We start from the raw sequence: 22,289 nt of genomic DNA on the forward strand, positions 1-22,289 counted from the left end.
CCTTTGGAATTAGCCTTAAATATTTCAAGCAAGATTAAGGCAAGATTAAGGCAAGATAACATTTCTCAGTCTACATTGTGATATTAATGTGGCCCGAAGGAAATCCAACTACTACTGCTATGCAGGAAATTCACTTTTGGCATATTTTATTTCCATCTTGCATTAGTCTATCATGGTTTTATCTAGTAATCTCGCCACTGAAGCATATTTTATATTATGATAAACAACAAAAAATGGGATTCCTTGATAGATTTGAGAAATTATTATAGTTATACTACCTTAAATTATATTATTAATTTTATGTAAGAAAATATCTACACAATTAAATGATTCATAGTAGATTTTAAACATCAGTCTGAGACACTTTATTTTGGACCAGATCATGCTATCTAGTGCCTCAAGAGGTGAATGTGGGATAGTCCACATACAAGATTCTAGATCAATTGCACCTTAATTCTTACTATCATATTTAAATTTAACCAAAAAGTGAAAACTTTGGCCTGCTTTATTTCACTCATATATTGATGATGAGATAATGTGAACATGAGCATAATGATATTTTAGTTAAATTTCATATGAAACTTAAGCTACAACTATACCAACTTAGAGGAAATACTGAAATCATAGTACGTTCGAGTTTCTCCCCATTATTTGTAGGTTGAAGAAGCTTCTAGTCTTTACTATATATTTTTATTGCTTCTAAGGCCTAAAATTTTAACTTCAGTTTGGTCTGAAATCGACATGTATAACAAAATGAGAACTTTATAAATTGAAGGATGAGAAAAACTAATGAAGATACACAACTAATTACTTCATATGTTGCAGAATTATTGATATCAAATAACAATTGACTACAATGATCAAAATTAAACATAAGGGAAAATAAATAAGAAAGAACAAACAATGATAAACAAAATAATTCAAAAATATAGAGAAAAATAAATAATATACTAATCAAAACACTAATTACCTAAAATAACCTCAGAATTTGTCTTGTGCCTTTGCGTAGGAGCCATAAAATCAAATAAAAATAGTGAACATAGTGAAGAAGAGAATAAGATAGCAAGAATTGAATAAAGAAGAGTTGGATGCGTGTGTTAGGATTTGATGCAAACAACTTTAAAGCGAAATATTATGGTCGATATATGCGTTGAGGTTTGATGCATGAGAATGGAAGGACAATGAAGAGAGTAGACAGGAAGAAGAGGAAGTATAGGAAGATGGAGAAGAGGAAGACAACCTCGATGTATGAGAGAGGAAAGTTAGGGTTGATGGTGAGGAGAGAAAAACCGATTTGATGTGTGAGAAGAAAATAACTAAAAATAGAAGAAAAGGAAGAGGTTTGAGCGGTTAAAAGATTTAATTAACTAGATAAATTAGATTAAACTGTTGGGTTGGGTTAAAAAAAATTAATTTAATCTAAATCCGTAAATCAAAATTACAATTCCTATTTTTACTGATTTAATAATTGAGAGACTTTTTGTTGCAAATTGCCCCCACGAGGTAACTATTAGTGTGTTCTTTTAAGAATTAAATTTGGAATATAAACTGTTTGAATGAATTTATAGCCTATTTTATTCAAAACCTCCGCACGTAAGCATGTATGTAATCCGACTGCAGAAAATTCATGCAGCTAGGGCCGCCAGAATTCGTCTGGTAGACTGACTTTTGTTACCAGCTCATCATTTGTCGTTTTTTTACTGCAATGTAACGTAAATATGCATAGAGGTCAGTCTGCCTGTGAAGACCAATAACCACTACATATCTATTATCTACCTTTACATACCCACATAAGATATCAGGGAGAGAGTTCTGGGGAGAGTTCTATAGAGAGAGAGAGATGGGAGGAGGAGAAGAAGATGGAGCTCTATTTGAAACCAAGTTTGCAGAGGGGAGGAAATGGTACAAGCTCTATGCTTGCTCTGTTTTTACTGGGATTTGTATGATTTGGGCGTACCGAGCAACCCACATCCCAATGAAGGATGGGGAGGAGGAGAAGAAGAAGATGATGATGTGGGCTCTTTGGATTGGGCTCTTTGCAGCTGAACTTTGGTTTGGTCTCTATTGGCTTCTCACCCAATCCGTGCGCTGGAATCCAATCTATCGTCACACCTTCAAAGAAAGGCTCTCTAAGAGGTAACTACAAGCATCACTCTCTCTCTCTCTCTCTCTCTCTCTCTCTCTCTCTCTCTCTCTAGAAATTTGCATAGTACGTAGTGGTGTTGTTAGTTGCAAGATTTGGGGATATGATTGACTATTGGGGAGGAAAGCAACATATATCACGTTGTCCTTTTCATGAATCATTGTTTAGGCAGGGAGGAGAACCACTCAATGAAATCTTCTCGCAAGAAAATCCTTGGCACGCTTAAGTAGTGATTTAGAATACTAATCCTTTTCACGTCTAGTACGAACTTTTTGACAGTCATTTATAACGTTTTCTTTTCCCCGAGTTGTGTGGTGTTTGCTCGTGGATGTGTCGAAATTTAATTAAATCTTGAAAGAATAATAATTATTGCATGACTGTTTAATTAAATATCTGAGGCAAGCTAATTAATAATTTCAGAATATAGATTTATAATGAAACCCAGAGAAGTAGAGCCTTCTTCAGAATTAGAAATATTCACTAGAGATTGCAAATTAAGAGCTTAGTAATCTAACATAGTGTGGGAGCCAATTTTTTGTGACATTAGTTTGAACATAAAATGTTACATTTGATGTGCAGATACAAGGACAATTTGCCCGGAGTCGACGTATTTGTATGCACGGCGGACCCGACAATAGAGCCGCCGATCATGGTTATCAACACGGTGCTATCGGTGATGGCGTACGACTATCCGACGGAGAAGTTAAGCGTCTACCTCTCCGACGACGGCGGGTCCGAGCTCACCTTCTATGCCCTCTTAGAGGCATCTAAGTTTGCGAAATTCTGGTTACCCTTTTGCAAGAAGTTCAAAGTAGAGCCTAGATCCCCAGCAGCTTATTTCAAATTACAAGAGTCTATAGGCCCACAAGATGGACTTGAGGGTGTTGAATGGTTAGCAACAAAGGTAGCTACCAAGTTCTCATCTCACATACCTCTCTTACTTGCCTTATACTAGAGTTAGTCCCAATTAACTAACATTAGAGCGTTTTTCGTCTTAGTCGATCACTAATTAACTTGCTTGCAACTGGACTTATTGAAGAGCTTGTACAAGGAGATGGAGAACAAAATAAATGGTGCAGTGGAACATGGCAGAGTTCCCCACAACATCCGCAAGCAACATAAAGCGTTCTCAGAATGGAACGTTGCAACGACTCCGCGAGATCACTGCGCGATTCTCCAAGTAAATATTCATTTTTTTTTTCAAACATCATAATTACCATTATTTTCTTCCAAGTTGCTATTGAAATAATTAAGCTCTTTTAAAAATATCATTTTGTCGGTTAAATCTAACCGATTATATTTATAACTGAACTCCAATTAAGAATATCCCATCCGTCCGTCCGTTGAAAATTTGTAATTATAGTTATTTTTTAATAGAATATTCATATAATATTTCTAACAAATAACTATTAAATTTAACAGTATATATATGACTAAAATACCCTTCTTCTTTTCAAAATTTATATTATAAAATATGCTTAGCCAATTTTCTTTCTTGCATAAAAAATTATAGTGCTAATTATGATATCTTAAATATTTTCAGCAGCAATTAGGTAAAAAACTTTAACCCAAATAACAAAAGGAAAGTAATGACTAACAGGGAGCAAAATGAAAAATATCCTACTCCATATACTTTGTTTTTCCTCTGATTAAAAATTTTCTCTAGATTTTAATTGATGGCAGAGATAAAAACGCAATAGACAATGAAGGATTCGTATTACCTACTCTTGTTTACATGGCTCGAGAAAAGAGACCCCATCACCACCATAACTTCAAAGCTGGAGCCATGAATTCTCTGGTACGTGCTCTTTCACTCGTCTCCTAATTTTTATTTTAAATGCATTTAATTAGATGGCCACAAATTAATTTTATCTTTAACTACCATTCTTTCTCGAAATGCACAGCTGAGAGCTTCATCAGAGATAAGCAATGGTGGAGTCATTCTCAATGTAGACTGTGATATGTACTCCAACAACTCTGAGACCATCAATGACGCGTTGTGTTTCTTCATGGATGAAGAGAAGGGCCATGAGTTCGCCTATGTTCAACTTCCTCAGCGCTTCGATAACATCACCAAGAATGACGTTTATGGTAATCGCTTCAGAATTGCATTCGAGGTAGGCATTAAAACCATCTGGACCGATGCATGTAATAACTTACAAAGTGTTCGTACGCTTCTTGGTTAATTTATACTTCCCATCAAATTTATACTCTATCAAGGGCGTGTCATCACAAATTCATCCCTTTTATGTTATCTGGTTATGTAGGTGGATTTCCATGGTTTGGATGGATATGGGGGGCCTCTCTATGTGGGCTCTGGTTGTTACCACAGGAGAGAGAGTCTAAGTGGAAAGAAATTTGATCCAGATCGTAAGGCAAAACTTAGAGTAACAGAGAGGAACTTCGAAGCAAATACATCAATTCTGCAAGAGAAAGCTAAGAGTCTCATATCCTGCACTTATGAGGACAATACTGAATGGGGCAAAGAGGTTCTTCCTCCTCTCCCTCTAACTCTTTTTATCAATGACAAATTACTCTCAAATAACTAGAAGAAGAAGAAGAAAAAAATTTACACTTGTGTGAACAATTTGCAGATGGGTTTGAAATATGGATACCCAGTAGAGGATGCAATCACTGGCTTGTCAATCCAATGTAGGGGATGGAAGTCCATCTACTTTAATCCTCTAAGGAGTGGATTCTTAGGAGTTGCCCCTGTGACCTTAGCTCAGACATTGGTGCAGCAGAAGAGATGGTCTGAAGGAGACTTTCAGATTTTCTTGTCCAAGTATTGCCCCTTCATTTGTGGCTACAAGAGAATAAAACTAGGCCTTCAAATTGGTTACAGCATGTACTGCCTATGGGCACCTTGCGCCTTTCCAATACTCTACTACGTCATCATCCCTTCCTTTGCTCTCCTCCATGGCATCTCCTTATTCCCCAACGTAATAATGGTTACTCTTTTTCTTGTCTTTTCTTGATCCATGGAGGTAGTTATAGAGTTAACGTGATGATCAACTAATCTACAGGTTCAAGACATTTGGTTTGCGCCTTTTGCATATGTTATGGCCGTTACATCTATATATAGTTTGTGGGAGGCATTAATGATCGGAGACACAGTGAAAGGATGGTGGAATGAGAGGAGGATTTGGCTGTACAAGAGATTAACTTCTTACCCTTTGGCATTCATTGACACCCTACTGAAGCTGGCGAGCGTGAGCAAATCAACGTTCGTCATCACTGCTAAGGTGGCTGACGAAGAGGTCTTGAACCGGTATGAGCAAGAGATCATCGAGTTTGGATCATCGTCGTCTTCGATGTTTATTATCCTATATGCACTTGCGATGCTCAACCTTCTTTGCCTGTTAGGGGGAGTCAAGAGGTTGGTTCTAGATGAAGCTGGAGAGATGAACTCAATGCTGGTGCAACTTATCATCTGTGGAAGTATTACTCTTATAAACATGCCTATCTACCAAGCAATGTTCTTCCGGACTGATGGTGGTTGCATTCCAATGTCTCTAACATTTACTTCACTCAGTTTAGCAATGCTAGCTTATATAATTCCCATATAATTACTTGTTGATGAGAAATTCAACAGAGAAATAAAAGGAGGTTTCATGAATACTTTTCGAGTTACTTGCTGATTGTTTCCTAGATGTTTTTTAATCAATAATATTAGGAATTTACAAAACAATGTTTGAGATTTTAAGTAGCACGTGTATATAATTTGCTGGAATGACAATTCACAAGAAATATTTTGGAAGAGTGTTGTATCTTTGATTCATATAACTCACATAAGGCAGCATAATCGAAAAATGAATAATTAATCTACTAGTTCATATTCTTCATACGTAAGGGGTGAAATATTCACCGTGCTTTGTTTTCTTTTTGTTTGAGAAAAGTAGGCATGGCCCAGTTAAAATATTAGTAAAGAGCGATTTACAGAAGGAGCTAGAGTGAGAGAGAGAGAGAGAGAGAAGGGAGGAGAAGTCTTCAAAGGAGACATAAGAGAATGGAAGAAAGTAACCCATCTGTAATCAGTAAATCTCATTTCATTGCACTCCTTCCAAAGGAGCAGCCAATGAATCTTCACCAAGATCAATAATCTTATTGAGGTTAAATAACTCGTTGCTCCTAGGACTGGCATGAGAGATTCCCAAAAGTGCAACTGCAGGACTGCAGGGTGAAGGAGCACCCAAAATGAAGGCAGTGAATAGCCTATCAGACCATTGAACCCTTTGGGAGCAAAGGATGTCAGTCATATGGATCTTGTTATGGTTGGTATAACAACGTGGAATTTTGAAACATAAATAAATAAATAAATAAAAATAATTATTTAGATAATGAGGAATTATGTTTAATCTTTTATATTTTAGGAGTTGGATTAAACTAAATTAAAAAAAAATTAGGTATATCTTTAAGATATTAGAGTCCATATTCTAATAGGATTCTTATTATATATATATTTTTAACTATAAAAAGAGAGTCTAGATGAAACCTAGATGGGAGTTAAGAGAGAAGGTACCAAGAGTTAGGAGGAAAAAAAATTGTCAATACCCGTGAGAGAATAAATTAGAGAGAGAAAAAAGGGAGAATCAAATGTACCAAAGAAAGAGAATAGAGAGAAAAAAAAAATAAATGAAAGAGGAAGGCAATAATCGAGCACATCAGAATCCGTGCAGATTATGATTAAGATGCGAAAATTAGGTTATTTTTTAATTGAGCAATCAAGATAAGTTCTCACTCACATTTTCTTAAACTTTTATCATTCTAAAATAGAGTTGATGAATTAAAAAATATCTCTTTTTATTTATTCATATCATATGCAATTTTATGAGATAAGTAATTTTGATACGATGATATTAATTATGCTACATGATTTGAAAATTAAGAAATTTATTATTTTCAAAATTTTCATTGAAGAATTAGAGCTGTTAAGGTTATTTTCAAATTTATTATTTTCGGAATAGAAAGGGATGATGATTTTTATATTTCTAACGGATTTGAAATATTTTAATTTTAAAGGACTTTCAAATTTCTAAAAATATTTAATATTTATTTTATTTTCAGAAAATAAGATGTATATTGGAAATTTTGGATTTCTAAAAATATTTGATATTTTATTTTATTTTCAGAAAATAACATAGGAAACCTTTATGCCAATATATTTTATTTTTAGTAAATAAAAAAATTATTTTTGAGATATTTACAAAAGGAAAAACTTTGAGAAGATGATCATTAATAAAATATTATTTTTGAGATGTAAAATTTTATAAGATCAAATGTTATATTATTATTTATTCATATTTTCTGACTTATTAAGAATGATTCATATATATATATATATATTAGAGAAAAATATTAGCATTTGGATTTATAGATAATTCATTCATAAATTGTATTTAGATGAATTGAGAATCTTGATGATAGAGGAATTTGATACTTGAGATTTAGAATGAATTAGTATAATTGAATACTGATAAAAGTGAGATTTGGAACCTAATTTGTTTTTAAGAAGATATGTCTAGGAAAAAGGTTCTTGGAATATAATGTTGCGACGTGCTATCAGGTGACTCTAGTAAGATTAGGGAATAGATTCTTAGATTTTCGTCTTAGTAACTCTAATATTACTCAATTGCTAGAGAAAATGGTAGATCATTACAGAGTACCTATTGTGACATTAGACAGATCGACTATCTTAAAAAATCCCAAGCGTCATCCTGATGGTAACTAGTATTGCGATGTAGCCACAGGTCAGAATACCCATTAAAGAGATAATATGGTATTTTATTACTTTTCGTGGGTTACATGATAATACACTTTTAGCAGAGATCGATTCCTTTATATTATTTTATTCAATATGAGATATTATGAATGATTTATAATTCATTTAGCATATATTGGATTTTGAAATTTAGTACAAGAGATAAGAAAATTATTTATTTTCCAAAACAGACTTATATGTATCATTATGATCCATTTTCTGCTACTATATGTATCACGTGTTAATATTTGTCATTAGATATATTCTTAGTAGAGTGAGTAACTTGTTGGGCGTTTTTCATGAAGACTTATTATTTTGTAAAAATTTAAGAAGTCAATTATTAAGGACTCTAAAGGCTGAGTACCATTTTCGCGACATCAATCTATTTTTGGGATATAATTATTATTTAGGTTTTTATGTTTCTCTGGGTTTTATCTTATAGATTCGCAGTCATCATGTTCCTAAATTCGGAGCGTGATAGAATGGTATTAGAGCCTATGCTTTTAATCTATCTAGTAGTTTCATTGTGGAGATTCAGTACTCAAAGTCTTTTATATCAAATAGTCAAGATTTTGTTGACGAATATTTTCTTATAAAGTCATTCAAGTTAGATAGTTAGATCAATATAGTATGTGATTATCAGAGTAGCTAGCGGAAGCGTAGAACATAGATTTATTTCTAATGATTATGAGCAATATTATCAAGATAAATAAAAATCATATGACTATTTTTGAATTTGGTGTTATAGTATTCCATTGAAGATCCGGTCATTTCTAGAAAGTGACACGAATTTGATTTCTGATGTTTGAAGATAGTTGAAATAATTTTTGGATTATTACTTCATAAATTCATCTAATTGAAATATATTTGAGGATTTGTGTAACAACCCAATCTTAAAAAAAAAAATAAAAAAAAAAAAAATTCTGGGCACGACGCGACCGGCCACACTGTGGCCGGCCTCGTGCCCATGCAAGCTGCGCATGCAGCTTGCGTGGTGGGGGCGCCACGTGCCCGCTGCCGCTGTCGCAGCCAATGGGCTGCGACCAGCTGGCCGCGGCGGGCCCCGGCGCCGCCGCAAACCGCCCCCCCCCCCCCCCCTCTCACCGCCTTCCCTCTCTCTCTTTAAATCTCTCTCTCTCTCTCCCGGTTGGTCTCTCTCTAAACCTCTCTCTCTCTCTCTCTCGCCGAGGCCGGACTATCGCCACCGCCGCCACCTCCACGAGCGCCGGTGAGCTCTTTCTCCTCCTCTCTCTTCTTCTCTCTTCTTCTCTCTCTCTCTCTCTCTCTCTCTCTATCTCTCTCTCTCTTTCTCTTTTTTTTTCTTACCTTGGGCTCGGGCCCGTCGCAGCCGAGCCGCCGGCGAGAGGCCGGCAGCTGGCTGGCCACCAGCTGCCGGTGCCCTCCCCGCCGGCCCGGGTCCACACCTCCCTCACCTCCTTTCTTCTCTTTCTCTTCTGTTCTTCTTCTTCTTCTTCTTCTTCTTCTTCTTCTTCTTCTTCTTCTTCTTTCTTTCTTTCTTTCTTTTTCTTTTCCCTCCTCAGCTTCCACCCTTCTTTTCTTTTTCTGCACAGTGCTGGGCTCGGCCCATCACTGTAGTAGGCAGTGCTGGGCCGAGCCCAGCACTGTAGCAGTGTCTTATTTATTTATTTGATGTTATTTATTTAGGTTTTTCCTTCTTAATTAATGCAAATAGATTATTTAGACATTAATTATTTTAATAATAATATATTCTTCAATATGATTAGTATTAATTGTAATTTGTATAATCAATGATTAATTAGGTATAAATATAAGTAATACTCATGATTATTTATTTATATCTCTATTAGATTAATATATAGATTTGTAAATTATAATTATCAAATTTATATACCAATATTTTCATGAGATACATTTTAAATAATTCTAATAATTTATTATACATTATTATTTTGTAACAAATAAGATAATGACTACATAGTCCCTAATTAATCAAGATATAATTTAATTATAATTAGATTTTTATCTATATTTTATTTATAATTAAAATCTAGCCAATCATAAAAACAAGTAGAAATTCTAAAATCTAATAAATCATCATATTTTACTCGAACGGATTATAATGGGATAAACAACTAACTTTATGTTACTTAAATATTTTCAGATCCCGAACCCCCTTATTTGAGACTCCGTGGACCTTGCTAGTGATGAGTGTCACTCGGTTACCTGACGGACGTGAGAGATGCGTGGTTTGTATCTTCTGATCAGACGGTGAGTAGTCTTATCCCCTAGATCCCTTTCTCAAATTAGGATATATTATATATTATGTACATGCATGTTTTGGCCTCCAGCATGATTATATGATTTTATATAGAGATGATTTCAGTCAAGCATATTTTATCATGCATTTAATTAGACTGATCTGGGATATGAGTACATTGGTGATATATAGAGATGATTGGAGATGATTATGCTGTTATGATTTTATGTCGGAATGATTTCTATCATGAGTATGCATGTGGTAGATTAGCATGAGTATGCATGTGTTAGATACATGGTTGGAGTTTGCATTACATCATTTTGCTCTTGATTCCTATTCCACCTAAATTCCGATTATGCATTGACTTGTTATTGTACTGGATATATGCATATGATTTGTCATTTAAAAAGGAAAGCATGAAATGTGATTGATAAGATAGTTGATAGAAAGCGTGAGGATACCCGAGTGGGCGCGAGGGTTAGGACGCGCTTGGTGGATGATTGATCGCTCGACATAGTCGCGATCCTGTTGGCCTTACGTCCGAGGTCGTTAGTCTGTGTGCGCAGCAGACATTCGGACACATGCCGTTCGCCAGGGCATATGTGGCGAGTTATCCTCACGAGGTTTCTATCAACTATGTGGGGTGTCCGGTCTGGATGGATGTTGATACCCTTAGCGGATGACAGGGTATGGTTATATTTGAGATACTCCTTGCGGATGGCAGAGTATGCTCGGAGCCTTCGGGCATGATGTTAAGACCGGGTACCGGGTGTTGACTGTGCACAGTGGTCTAGTATGATGATATTATACCGAGATGTCGGAGATGATCGTGATGTTGAGAAATGCATATAATTTCATTATCATCTGATTACCTGATTATCGAGTGGTCAATATTCATCACATATGATTGCATTTGATATCATAACATGGTCATGGTCGGCATGCATCATGTGTCATATTTGAGAGAGAGTTATGATGATAGATGACATGGAGATTTGTTTACTCATGGTCGAGGATTATATACTTTTATCAGTTATGACGTGTTATCTACTTTTCATTTATATATTATTGAGGACACATTCATTTACTCATTCATGACATGATACTCTTTCTGATTCATATTATCCAGTACATGATTTACTCTCTGTTTGGCATCACTGATTCGGGGTAAAGTCTATTCACTGAGCCTTTTGCTCATGACTCTCTTTATTTCTTTTCTAACCCCTCAGATATGTGGTACGTGATAACGACTTGAGAAGATATTTTAGAGTGATGATGAGGTGAGCTATAGATGCGAGATGACATAGATGATAGTTTATATAGAAATTGAGTTGTACCAGTATTTGATATTTGTACTCTTTTGTATTAGACGATGATTTGTATAATACAGGTCGAATCATAGTGTACTCTTGTATCAGTTGTTTAGTTGTATCTTGATGGTTTGTCGTGGCCTGTGTGGGTCCTGCCAGATTATGTAGCGGTCTAGTGTATATTATTGTGTATTTTGATATTCATATGTTAACAGGTTTATTTGGTTAAGAGTATGATTTATTTGGTGATGGATTATGTGATCATGGATATGTTAGCAGGTGTTATTTGATGATGTCATGATTGTATGTGCACAGGAGTGTATCTGTGCGTGACGGGCCCCGCCCGACCTGTCGCGTGCGCCGCGCGTGCCGTGTGGGCGCGTGGGCGTGCACGTGCCCGTGCCGGGCGGGGGCGTAACAATTTGAATCTTGTATTTTGGATTAAAGAAAATAAGATTTGACTATGATAGTTCCGAAATACTTGAACTTATATTTAGATTATTATATTTTGAAATTTTATGTGAGTGATACATTGGGATTATAGAATAAGAAAATTATATAAATTAGGAAGAATGATACTTGAATGAGAATATTATATAGATAAAATTCCTAATATTAAGATTGTATTTTGAGATTGAGAATTAATTTGAAAACTGTTAGTAATGTGAATGTGCACACGGAAGTAATTATATTTATCTTTCCGATATAATATGATATTGCGAATTTTTGTGTAGACTTGATTAACATGAGTACCTAGATGTGTTAAATAATAGCATAACACGATGCCCTTAAAGATACTATTTATAGAGTTGTGGAAAATTTTTAGATGATCTAATTTTTATTTTGGAAAGATGAATTATATTGATCATATAATATCAATAATTTAAAGGAAGCACAAGTGAGATTTTTAGTCTAAATTGATTACTCGATAAAGTATATTATTATTCATTTGAATGTTGATGTAAATTTTGTTGAGAACAAAATAATTCGTTACTAATATTATGACTAAGATAATTTTCTATGATAAATGAGTCATTAGAATTTTGATTTATAAATATAATGTCAAAACGAGAACATATTTTAGTTGAAATATGTTTCGCTTAGTTTGTGGATGACTTATATTATAGTTAAAGGAGAATATTAGGTCAACTTACTATTGAGGAGATGATACCAGGATGACATATGATTTATGTTTTAGTATTAATGATGATATATGGAAAGAGATATTATGAATATCATTGATCTTATCGATGGATCTAAAATTTCCTTTCCTCTATATAACTTTGATAAATTATACAGGTGATCAATTTATAATTCGAATATTGAGAATTATGCGAGAAATCTCTAGAGGAAGAATCAACAAGTTATATATTTAATGACAATATCTTTTGAAATTATTATCAATATTTATCAATTAGGATCATAACAATTTAAATTTCATAAAATTGTATAGAAGATCTATGTTTAGTGGTTTATCTTTTTGACTCTTGTATTGATGAGAGAATCTATTTCGATGAGCAATAGAAAGAAAAAAATTTCAAATTTGCAAGTTTCATTGGCGAAGAAAGAGAAAAGGCCTTTAATGGCCTTTAATGCTATCTTTTGGATATTTTGTTAAATGAGAGTAATGAGTTATATGAATTATTTGACATGTTTGAAAATTTTAAACATTTGGTAGAAATTTGATATATTTATTTGAATGTCAGTTGATTCAAGTATCAATACTACAGAAATTGATTGATCATAATTATTTATTGAAGTTTTAATGTTTCAATGACAAAAACTTATTTGAAGTTGGGTAGAATTTAACAACTTCAAATTTTGAAATATAAATAAATAAATAGAAATAATTATTTAGATTATAAAGAATTTCATTTTATGTTTTATATTTTAGGATTTGGATTAGATCAAATTAAATTTTTAGGTATATCTTTGAGATATTAGAATCTCTATTACTCTTATTATATATTTTTTTAACTATAAAAAAGGGAGCCTAGGACGGCAATGCTACAGTATCGAGATTAGGAGGAAAAAAGTCATACCCGAGAGAGAATAAATTAGAAAGATAAAAAAAATAGAAAGGGAGAACTAATGGTACCAAAGAAAGGAAAGAGAAAAGAGAAGAAATAAAAGAGAACATAAATAGTGGAGAGCATCGGAATCTACAGATAAGATGTGAAAATCAGATTATTTTTAAATTAAGCAATCAATATAAGTTCCTATTCATATTTTATTAAATTTTTATTATTTTAAAAATAGAGTTGATTAATTGAAACATATCATCTCTTTTTATTTATTTGTATCATATGTAATTTTATGAGATAAGCAATTTTGATACGATGATGTCAATTATTCTACATGATTTAAAAATAAAGAAATTTATTATTTTAAGAATTTTCATTAAAGAATTAGAGCTAGGGATGACGATATTTATACAAATATTTCAATTTAAAGGAGTTTCGGATTTCTGAAAATATTTAATATTTATTTTATTTCTAGAAAGTAAAATATAAATCAGAAATATTTCATTAATGAAATTTTGGATTTTTAAAAATATTTAATATTATATTTTATTTTTGGCGAGTTTCCATGATAGTACATTTTTAGCATAAATCAATTTATTTTATATTGATTTATTCTATATGAGATATTATGAATGATTTATAATTTAATTTAGCATATATTGGATTTTGAAATTCAGAACAAGAGATAAAAAATTATTTATTTTCTAAAACGACTTATATGTATCATTATAATCTGTTTTCTGTTACTATATGTATCACATGTTGATATTTGTCATTAGATATATTCTTAGTAGAGTGTATTACTTGTTAAGCGTTTAGCTCATAAGAACCAATTATTTTGCAAGAGTTTAATTTGTCGATTACTGAGGACACTAAAGGTTGAGTACCATTTTTTCCATGTCAATCCATTATTATTTTGCAAGAATTTAATAGCTCATAAAGACTTATTATTTGGGTTTTCACGTTTCTCTAGGTTTTACCTTAAAATTCACGACTATCATGTTCTCATATTCGGGGTGTGATAGTTTGCCAGGCAGAATAAGGTTTTTCAAACAATTAATTGTTTGCCTAATCTACCCTAGTGGTGTCCAATGAAAGGATGCTAGCGAAGGAGTGAGGTCGTGGTCGTCCTCCAAAAGAAAACTCACGGAGTTCGATTGATAGAGGAAGGCGTCGAGGATAGCTATCAGAGAGTCCCATTCCAAGGTGATGCGCTCGTCCATCCTTCTCGAGCATCTCAGAGACAAGGCATCAGAGAGGAGCAAGTTCTACTAGGTAAAAGCCAAGATGGCTTGAGGGAAGAGGGCCTATAGAGGGATATCACTGCTCTATCTATTGGATCAAAAGTTGACCCAGTACCCCTTCCCAGTTTGAACTTTGAGGGAGACCCAGACTGAGAAGAGGACGATCACCTTCCTAGGGGCCCAAAAGACCAACATAAGGTAGGAGAAAACGGCTAACAGAACCCTAGCAAAGCTCAAAACAGCATGCTATGTTGTCTCCTTTTCTTTGTCATCTTCAAGAACTACAGATGTTAAACATTTTGAATGTTTTGGGCCCGTCTAATCTTAAACTCCCCAGCCAAAAAGTGAAGCTTCGTTGTTGAACCTGTACTTGCTAATTCTGGAAATTAAGTTGTTGATGACTTGAATGTAACAAGATATTAGTATGTGTGCTTCTTAAACTTCAAAAAATTAACACAATGATCGGTTTGACGGTTTAAAATTTTAAGGTTATGATGAATTATGTTAACAACTCGAGTCATTTCTAAATCTTAGAACCTAAACCACAAAAATAATTCATTCAAGCCGATACTCTTAATTCTGGATACTTTTAACTAGTGAAGTGTATCCATTGAAATCTCAACATTATAAATAGCAGGATTACTGAACTTGAAGCCCTGCCTGTAGCCAATGATCGTTCCTTAGTTTTTGCAAGACACGAATTCCTTCTTGTACAAAACCTCCATCTCAAACTTTAGGCTCCTTGAGAGTTTAATATACAAAAATATCACAATAATCATTACTTCAAAAAAAAATAAAAAAAATCACTATAATCATCTATCCTTGATTCGAGTTCAGCCATTCTCATGATTTTTAAGTTATGGTCCTTTCTCCCTGAAAAGAAAATTCCCAGCTTCTTAAGACTTCATCTCAACAAATCATCGACTCTCCATAATACGCTCAAAATGTTGATCTCATGTCCTTACTTTACATGAAAAATGCACATTCTCCGACCTCAGAACAATAGAAACTACATACAAGAATTAGCATGACTCAAAGCACGAACAGCTTCAGCACGAAAATCTAATTCAATTCTGCATGACTTGTCGATAGAGCTACTTCTCTCCAGGCTCTAGACTTCATCAAAATACATATGAGAAAAGATAGCCACCAAGAGGAGGAATATATAAACTCACAAATTTCATTTTATTCTCCCAGAAGATCAATTCACTGAATGATTCTGACTCTGCGATGAAGCATTCCAGGTCCCAGTTATTCCAATCTTGGACAGCCTTTGTGATTGTTCTTATCTAACAGCACAAGTTCTTAACTTCCCTCAACCATCAGGCAAGCCTTCTAGACGTGACGAAAAGAGGGGCACGATCCCTCCACCCAACCACAAAGATTGTACCGATTTTTTAAGGGTAATCCATATTTATTACTGAAGCTGACAGTCCTACTCAAAGGATATTAACAATTATAATGTTCAAATAAAAACACACCACAACAACAGAATAATGACTGACAGCACACAACAAAACATAACACTTCTTGTCCAGAAAGGTAGAACAAACAGCAAACTGATAAAATCATCAATCATTGTGCACAGACAGACCGAGTAAAATGCTTAAAGAAACAAAACCAGCACGCTCCACTATAAGATGGAAAATACAATAGGCAAAATTAGCTTCATATGTCTTCCACTATATATCATATAATTACATTAATATAAAACTTTACTTGTTCCTCGCTCCAACCCCCTCCATCACCCCTCCACATCATCTTGCCTTGACCCAGTAACTGCAAAGAAATTTCAACTGCCCACGCTGCCACAAATAATGTTTCATTCCTTCAGAAAAGTTTTGCAAAACAGAAACATTTCCATAATCCTAGTCTTACATTTTTAAGAAGCTTGATCATCAGGATTCAGCTGTACTTGGTTGCATGCAACAAAACCACTTCTTCTGCATATCAAAGGAGCTCATGGTAACAACTGAACTGCAGAACAGAAAACTCTAAACAGACGTTCTAATTTTGCATTAAAAGGCAAGCCATACTACATAAGTGCCACTGATTAATCTAGTAACGTCAGATAAATAGCAACATTCAATCACTGATTAAGGGGTGTCTTGTCAAAAGATAGCCATCTTCATAGGTGGCTATTCTCCAAATAGGACTATGGTTTTTCTTTTAACTTTTATTCTTCAGAAATGGTGGATAGGATATGAAGATGAAGAAGGCTTAGAATCAACATAAACAGTTCCACAAAAATGCTTAGGTAGGTTATTCTAATGCCTATTCAGATGATTGAGAGACATAACTGGAATTTAACTTCTCTATACTGAACAAGGATATCTGGAAACAAATAGCTACTAAGGGTTCCAAATCTGAATACAGCATCTAAAATAGAATAAACTTACAGAATTAGACTTGATAGGATATGGTCCATGCTTAAATCCCCGATCTTCCTTCTCTATCAAGTCAGATTCTTGTGCGTTGCCACCTGTCTTCTTCTCATCTCTAGCTTTATTGAAGATTACAGTAAATCCCTCTGCAGAAGCAGGGTCATTGACATCCCACTCACCAAACTTTGGTAACGGTCTTCCTTTGTCCTGCCAAAATTATACAACAGTAAGACAAGCTCACAGGTTATGGGGAAGTCGTATTTACCAAATTACAATAAGAAAAAAAAATACTGCATAGGCAACAAGATTTATCTGAAGATAAATAACAGCATTTTTAATTAGGAAAGCATAGAAATGCTCACATTACCTTGGATATTCTAGGTCCTCTAAGTTCCATGAGAAGTGAAAGAAAAATGCATTTTGTTTTTTTACTTTTGGTCTATAAGAATTGGTCCTGGTTCCATTCATCTTCCCTGATCTATGAAGCAACCAGAAAGTCAACATATTACTCTAAAATATCATAATTCCTTCTTCCATCTGCATACTTCCATTCCCACAGTTCAGTACATTCCAAGCAAGTAAAAGTTTCTGTTTAAGTGTGCATCGCATGAAGGACATAAGTTTATTGTTAGATTTGTAATTGTCTATTCGTGGTCAAAACTGAATATGTTGCAGTAATCAACTGATCCCTTCCCATGCTAATGTCAACCACTTCATCAATAAATGTGGTGGAAACTATGGAAGTTGATGCTTATCCGCAGAATAATTTATTGCTTACCTTCTATAGGGGCATTCACAAATACTAAAACATTGTTTTCTTAAAGAGCAAATTAGACAGTCTCTTGGTCAAGAGCAAATTTACTTGTAGTCAGAAACTATTTTCACATTAATTTAATTAGATTCACTTGATAAATATTACTAACAATATTAATTTTCACTTTTGAGGCATCCTACCCAAGAGACTTTTAGTAAGGCAATTTCAAAAGCACCAGTAGTAGGGATTCAAGAGACCAGTAGTTATTACAGCTCAAAAGGTAATTATAACAATAGAAAACAAATAAAATAAATCCCAGGTAGGAAGAGAAAAAACTTATTGTATTTCTACTCTATCGCACATAAGTCAGAAAGATGTTGATGTAGAAACTAGTACCATAAAGATCATAGCAACAAGTTCAAAAGAACTCAGTATAACAGATCAGGAGAAATCTATTAGGAATCCAAGAAAATTAAAATAAATGAAATGATGAAGCAGTAATATTCTTGCATGTTCTTTACATATGACTTGGCCCTTAATGTAAAATTATCTGACTAAGCAGAAAATGATTACAGAGGAAAAGAGTGACTTTTAAGTATAGCATGTCTATTTAGTGATGGACAGTTGCCAATAAGATCTCAGATGTTTACCAGAAATAACTTTTGTTGATGAGAATTTGAGAATAAAGTAAAGTTCTAAAAGGTGGCTGCATTATGCAAGTGGTCAAGGGACTGCATAGCATACTAAAAAGCACGGACACGGACATGGGACATAGATACAACACGATATGGACACAAGGATATGACAAATCTTAAAAGAATAGGACATAAACGTTTAAGAGATGGCAAAATAAATAAATAAAACTATTATATAAATTATTGATTATATTTCTCTAAACTTGTAAATTAAATACAAAGACATGCATAAATTACTCACGAGAGAAAAACAAGATGTACAATATCACAAAGTCAAAATTATAATGCTAATGTGTGACAATACAATTTAATATTATGAGAATAAACAACTATCATTACTTAACCATAATGGATGGGGTATAGGCGAATCTATGATTTTATAATAATTTGCATTAATATTAATTTTCTTGGATGCACTAACTTGTGATTGTTACATTATATTTTGCACGAAATTCCTGCAATAGATAATTTCTATTATAAACTTTTTATAGCTTATGATAAATCTCATGCCTAAAAAATGTCTTAAGAGTGTCCAAGAATGTCCAATGAGTGTCTGAATTTATTTTATAATTTTTTAAATATTGGATACATTATAGAAGTGTCTGACACGTGTCCGATAAGTGTCCAACAAGTGTCGGACACGGACACGACATGCTATTTGAAGCGTCCATGCTTCATAGATAGCATATATGTGGATGCATATGCAGGTGCATTTGTCAGAGACGGACACTAACACGGCATGCTATTTGAAGTGTCCATGCTTCATTGATAGCACATATATTTTTGTGGATGCATATGCGGGTGCATATACGTTTGATACAAAATACTCCTTAAATAGATGAATATAAAAGCAAATTGGAAATCAAAAGAGGTAGGATGAAAGAAGAATTTGGAAACTAGACACTTCACTATACAAAGATTGGTTTTGTATGTCTAGGAATAGTTGTATTTGAAAATTATTATACTGAGGCTTCAATAATTTACATGCTGCTAGTCCTATGCATGGGTGCATGAACCACATTTTAGAACAAGGAGCTTAAGAGATTAACTATTCACTCTTACACAGATGTGTTCTTTATAGAGGACCTCCAAGGAGGCGACTAGTCATGACTTTGAGTTAAAAAAAGGATTGCTACCCAATTTAGACATTTGACATCCTAGCTTGTATAGAACACTTGATAATATTTGATAAGCCAGCTCCTCCTTGATCCAATTTCTCCTTACCGCAAAGAAGTATCCTCATTTAGCTAAGTTACACGCTCTCATCTCAAAGAGTCTTGTTTTAAATCCTTACATTGTTGTACAAATACTACTTTTCCTTATGTAAAAGAGTCCAAAATGGTTCATCCTAATGTGCATAAATGAAGCCGCAGTCAATCGTAAGATATACATGATGTGAGAAATATCACTAAAAAGAAAAAGCGCCTTGTGCCCGCTCCACTCTGTCATATGTTATGGATGTCTTTTTCCTCTTCCTTCTTTTTTCATCGATCCTTGAGGTGTTGTTCCCTTCCCTTCTCTTTTGTCTCTTACTTTAAGCCCCCTTCTTTTCTTCCCAGTCCCCACAGCCTAGTAAGGTGTGTTCATTTCCTCTTTACCCTGTATGCCAAGTGGGTACCTTTCTTCCCATTTCTTTCATCTGACTGTTATTCTGCTTACCAAACTAGAATCTGTTTTGATTTAAAAGTGCAAATTTGAATTCTTTATTCTTTGAAAAAGGGTGTTTTGCTTATTTTCAGATTGTCATAACTTTGATTATAAATAAAGAGATGTATTCTCTTTCTTTTGTTTAATGGTGCTGCTTTCATTTTAAGAATGTCTTAACGCATTAGACATGACGCCCATCGTATATTAAAGATACAAAGAAGTTAAAGAATGATGAAAAAGAATTCACGTAATTAAAGTAAAAAGTTGGGAGTTAAGCATACGTGTTTGAGTTTTTTCACTGTGCAATGGTGAGGTGGAAATGTGCAAAGACATGGTTTCAAAAGTGAGCTTTCTTCAATACTAAGATATAGATCAAGACAGTTTACAATATTCAAGATGGAACTTATGCAACGAAGAAGAGAAGAAGAAACGTTGGGACAGTCAAACCCCCATTACTAGAGAGGCTATTCTTATGTTATGCTCAAACTGATCATTAATTGAATGACCGATTATCAAGAAAGGAGGAAAACCGGAAATCAATTGGGTGGGTGTGGGGAGGAGGCAGGGTTGTTGGGGAGATTTCTCCAATAAGATATGACAGTAAATCATTTTCTACATTGCATAATGAACTCATCGGTCTAGAGTTACCAAGTAGAAAGGTACAAGGGACAGAGAAGCTGCAACAATAAAAGTGAATGGTGCCTGGGTAAGAGAAGCAGTCTGAGGTAGAAGAATATAAGTAATCATCATCGATTTCTCTGGATAATAATAAATTTGCTCATTATTATCTCTACCAAAGTCGGACATGTTTCTAGCGAGAATGTCCATAGCCACCAATGGAAATGTTAACGAAAAAACAACTGCATGACAAATTATGAAATAATTCTAATCATGTGCACAAATTCAATTGGAAAGAATATTCAAGAACGTAAATAACGCAGCATTTCTACAACCATCAAGACCTGTCATAAGTAATGACATCTCAAAAAGAGTTGACCAAATCAAGAAGAAAACCTCTTTTTTGCCTTCTGCACCATCAAAACCCTTTCAAGTGCATCACGACAACTATAGGCAGATCAACATCAACAAGATAACTAAAATACAACCAATAGAATCCACTTCAAATATCCAAGCACCGAAATCAGAGCATCAATTCACAAAACAATAGTTATAAACAAAGCCCTCTATAATCGCCATATTGGAGAGATTATAAATCAAATCAACCTCATTAATGATGGATTTTACGAAGATTCCAAAACCATCAATCAAAATCACCGAATCCCAGATATCGAATGAATCCCATCCCCTCAAAAAAAAAAAACAAAAAAAAACAAAAAAAATCACAAATCACATAGTTTCCTACCGAATCGATTACAATTAGGCCAAATTTTACACTACAATCGCAAATTAATGAGGGGAAATCGACTCTTACCGACATGAATTCTTCCGACACCAAAGCAAGCAGACGAGCTAAAGAATCCGAGATGAGAGAGAGACGAACAGCCTCCTATTTAAGTAGTCGGAGTGCTCGTAGTATTTTATTTCCATTTATAGTATAAAAAATTGGGACTGGGAGAAGACTACTGCGCATGTGAGCTGTGAGGTGGGCGGGCTACGAGGCTGCGTTCAAGAGTAACGGCGATACCGGCCATGGTCCGTTAGCTTGGGCCGGTTCTAAATCGAAAACGAGGCGGCTCGGATGACAGAGACGTAACGGACGTTAGCTGGAAATGGACAGGTTGGCATGAGTTGGGACCACGTAGTTCCCTTGCCTAGCTGGCACTTCGTGTGTGTGTGTGTGTTTGGTAAAATTGAGGTTTTAATATATGTACGACTTTATAGAAGGTAATAATTTAAGATTAGTGTATTTTTCTTTAGTTTAAATAAATTAATGTCTTAACCTACATTGCTTTCTTTTATGAGAGAAGGTCCTGTGGACAGTATTTATTTCACAACATTTGATACAAATAATTCGATGATGGATCAATCTATTCCTTACCAAAAAAATTTCTGAATAGCAAGACGGGCTAAATGATGAGCAGTTTAATAGTTATTTTGCTGCTCGAGTGGATTACCTTAATAGAGGTA

At 34.3% G+C, this 22,289-nt stretch overlaps 2 protein-coding genes across 4 annotated transcripts; one reads left to right on the forward strand and one right to left on the reverse strand.

Moving 5' to 3' along the window:
- The first annotated feature begins 1,840 nt into the window (after positions 1-1,840).
- LOC140766860 (cellulose synthase-like protein E6) lies at positions 1,841-5,712 on the forward strand. The gene is made up of 8 exons (XM_073106522.1): positions 1,841-2,136; positions 2,723-3,047; positions 3,183-3,323; positions 3,810-3,941; positions 4,048-4,260; positions 4,411-4,632; positions 4,738-5,085; positions 5,170-5,712. Exons 1-8 carry the CDS (start codon positions 1,841-1,843, stop codon positions 5,710-5,712), a joined length of 2,220 nt encoding a protein of 739 aa, XP_072962623.1.
- A 10,536-nt stretch (positions 5,713-16,248) lies between these two features.
- Positions 16,249-21,790, reverse strand: LOC140767884 (protein NOI4-like). Of its 3 annotated transcripts, none has more exons than XM_073107963.1 (5): positions 21,634-21,685; positions 17,473-17,583; positions 17,121-17,312; positions 16,600-16,664; positions 16,249-16,500 (listed from the first exon to the last, which is right to left on the reverse strand). In XM_073107963.1, the coding sequence occupies exons 2-4, from the start codon at positions 17,500-17,502 to the stop codon at positions 16,620-16,622; spliced, it is 267 nt and encodes an 88-aa protein (XP_072964064.1). In that variant the 5' UTR covers positions 17,503-17,583; positions 21,634-21,685; the 3' UTR covers positions 16,249-16,500; positions 16,600-16,619. The 3 variants fall into 3 exon arrangements, with proteins under 3 accessions (XP_072964064.1, XP_072964063.1, XP_072964065.1); XM_073107962.1 differs by having other exon boundaries at positions 16,249-16,526; positions 21,634-21,670; XM_073107964.1 differs by lacking the exon at positions 17,473-17,583 and having other exon boundaries at positions 16,249-16,526; positions 21,634-21,790.
- Between the last annotated feature and the right edge of the window lie 499 nt (positions 21,791-22,289).

This window comes from Typha angustifolia, chromosome 9 (assembly GCF_048772165.1).
Source record: "Typha angustifolia cultivar Huaian chromosome 9, ASM4877216v1, whole genome shotgun sequence".
NCBI classification, from domain to species: domain Eukaryota; kingdom Viridiplantae; phylum Streptophyta; class Magnoliopsida; order Poales; family Typhaceae; genus Typha; species Typha angustifolia.

Excerpts from the sequence above, each read along its gene's own strand:
- LOC140766860 (XM_073106522.1), top strand. The coding sequence starts at position 1,841 with ATGGGAGGAGGAGAAGAAGATGGAGCTCTATTTGAAACCAAGTTTGCA. Across the intron at positions 2,137-2,722 it reads AAAGAAAGGCTCTCTAAGAG|ATACAAGGACAATTTGCCCG; the intron begins GTAACTACAAGC and ends TTTGATGTGCAG. Across the intron at positions 4,633-4,737 it reads ATACTGAATGGGGCAAAGAG|ATGGGTTTGAAATATGGATA; the intron begins GTTCTTCCTCCT and ends AACAATTTGCAG.
- LOC140767884 (XM_073107963.1), bottom strand. The coding sequence starts at position 17,502 with ATGGAACTTAGAGGACCTAGAATATCCAAG. Across the intron at positions 17,313-17,472 it reads GAGGACCTAGAATATCCAAG|GACAAAGGAAGACCGTTACC; the intron begins GTAATGTGAGCA and ends TAATTTTGGCAG. Across the intron at positions 16,665-17,120 it reads ATCCTATCAAGTCTAATTCT|AAGAAGTGGTTTTGTTGCAT; the intron begins GTAAGTTTATTC and ends TTTGATATGCAG.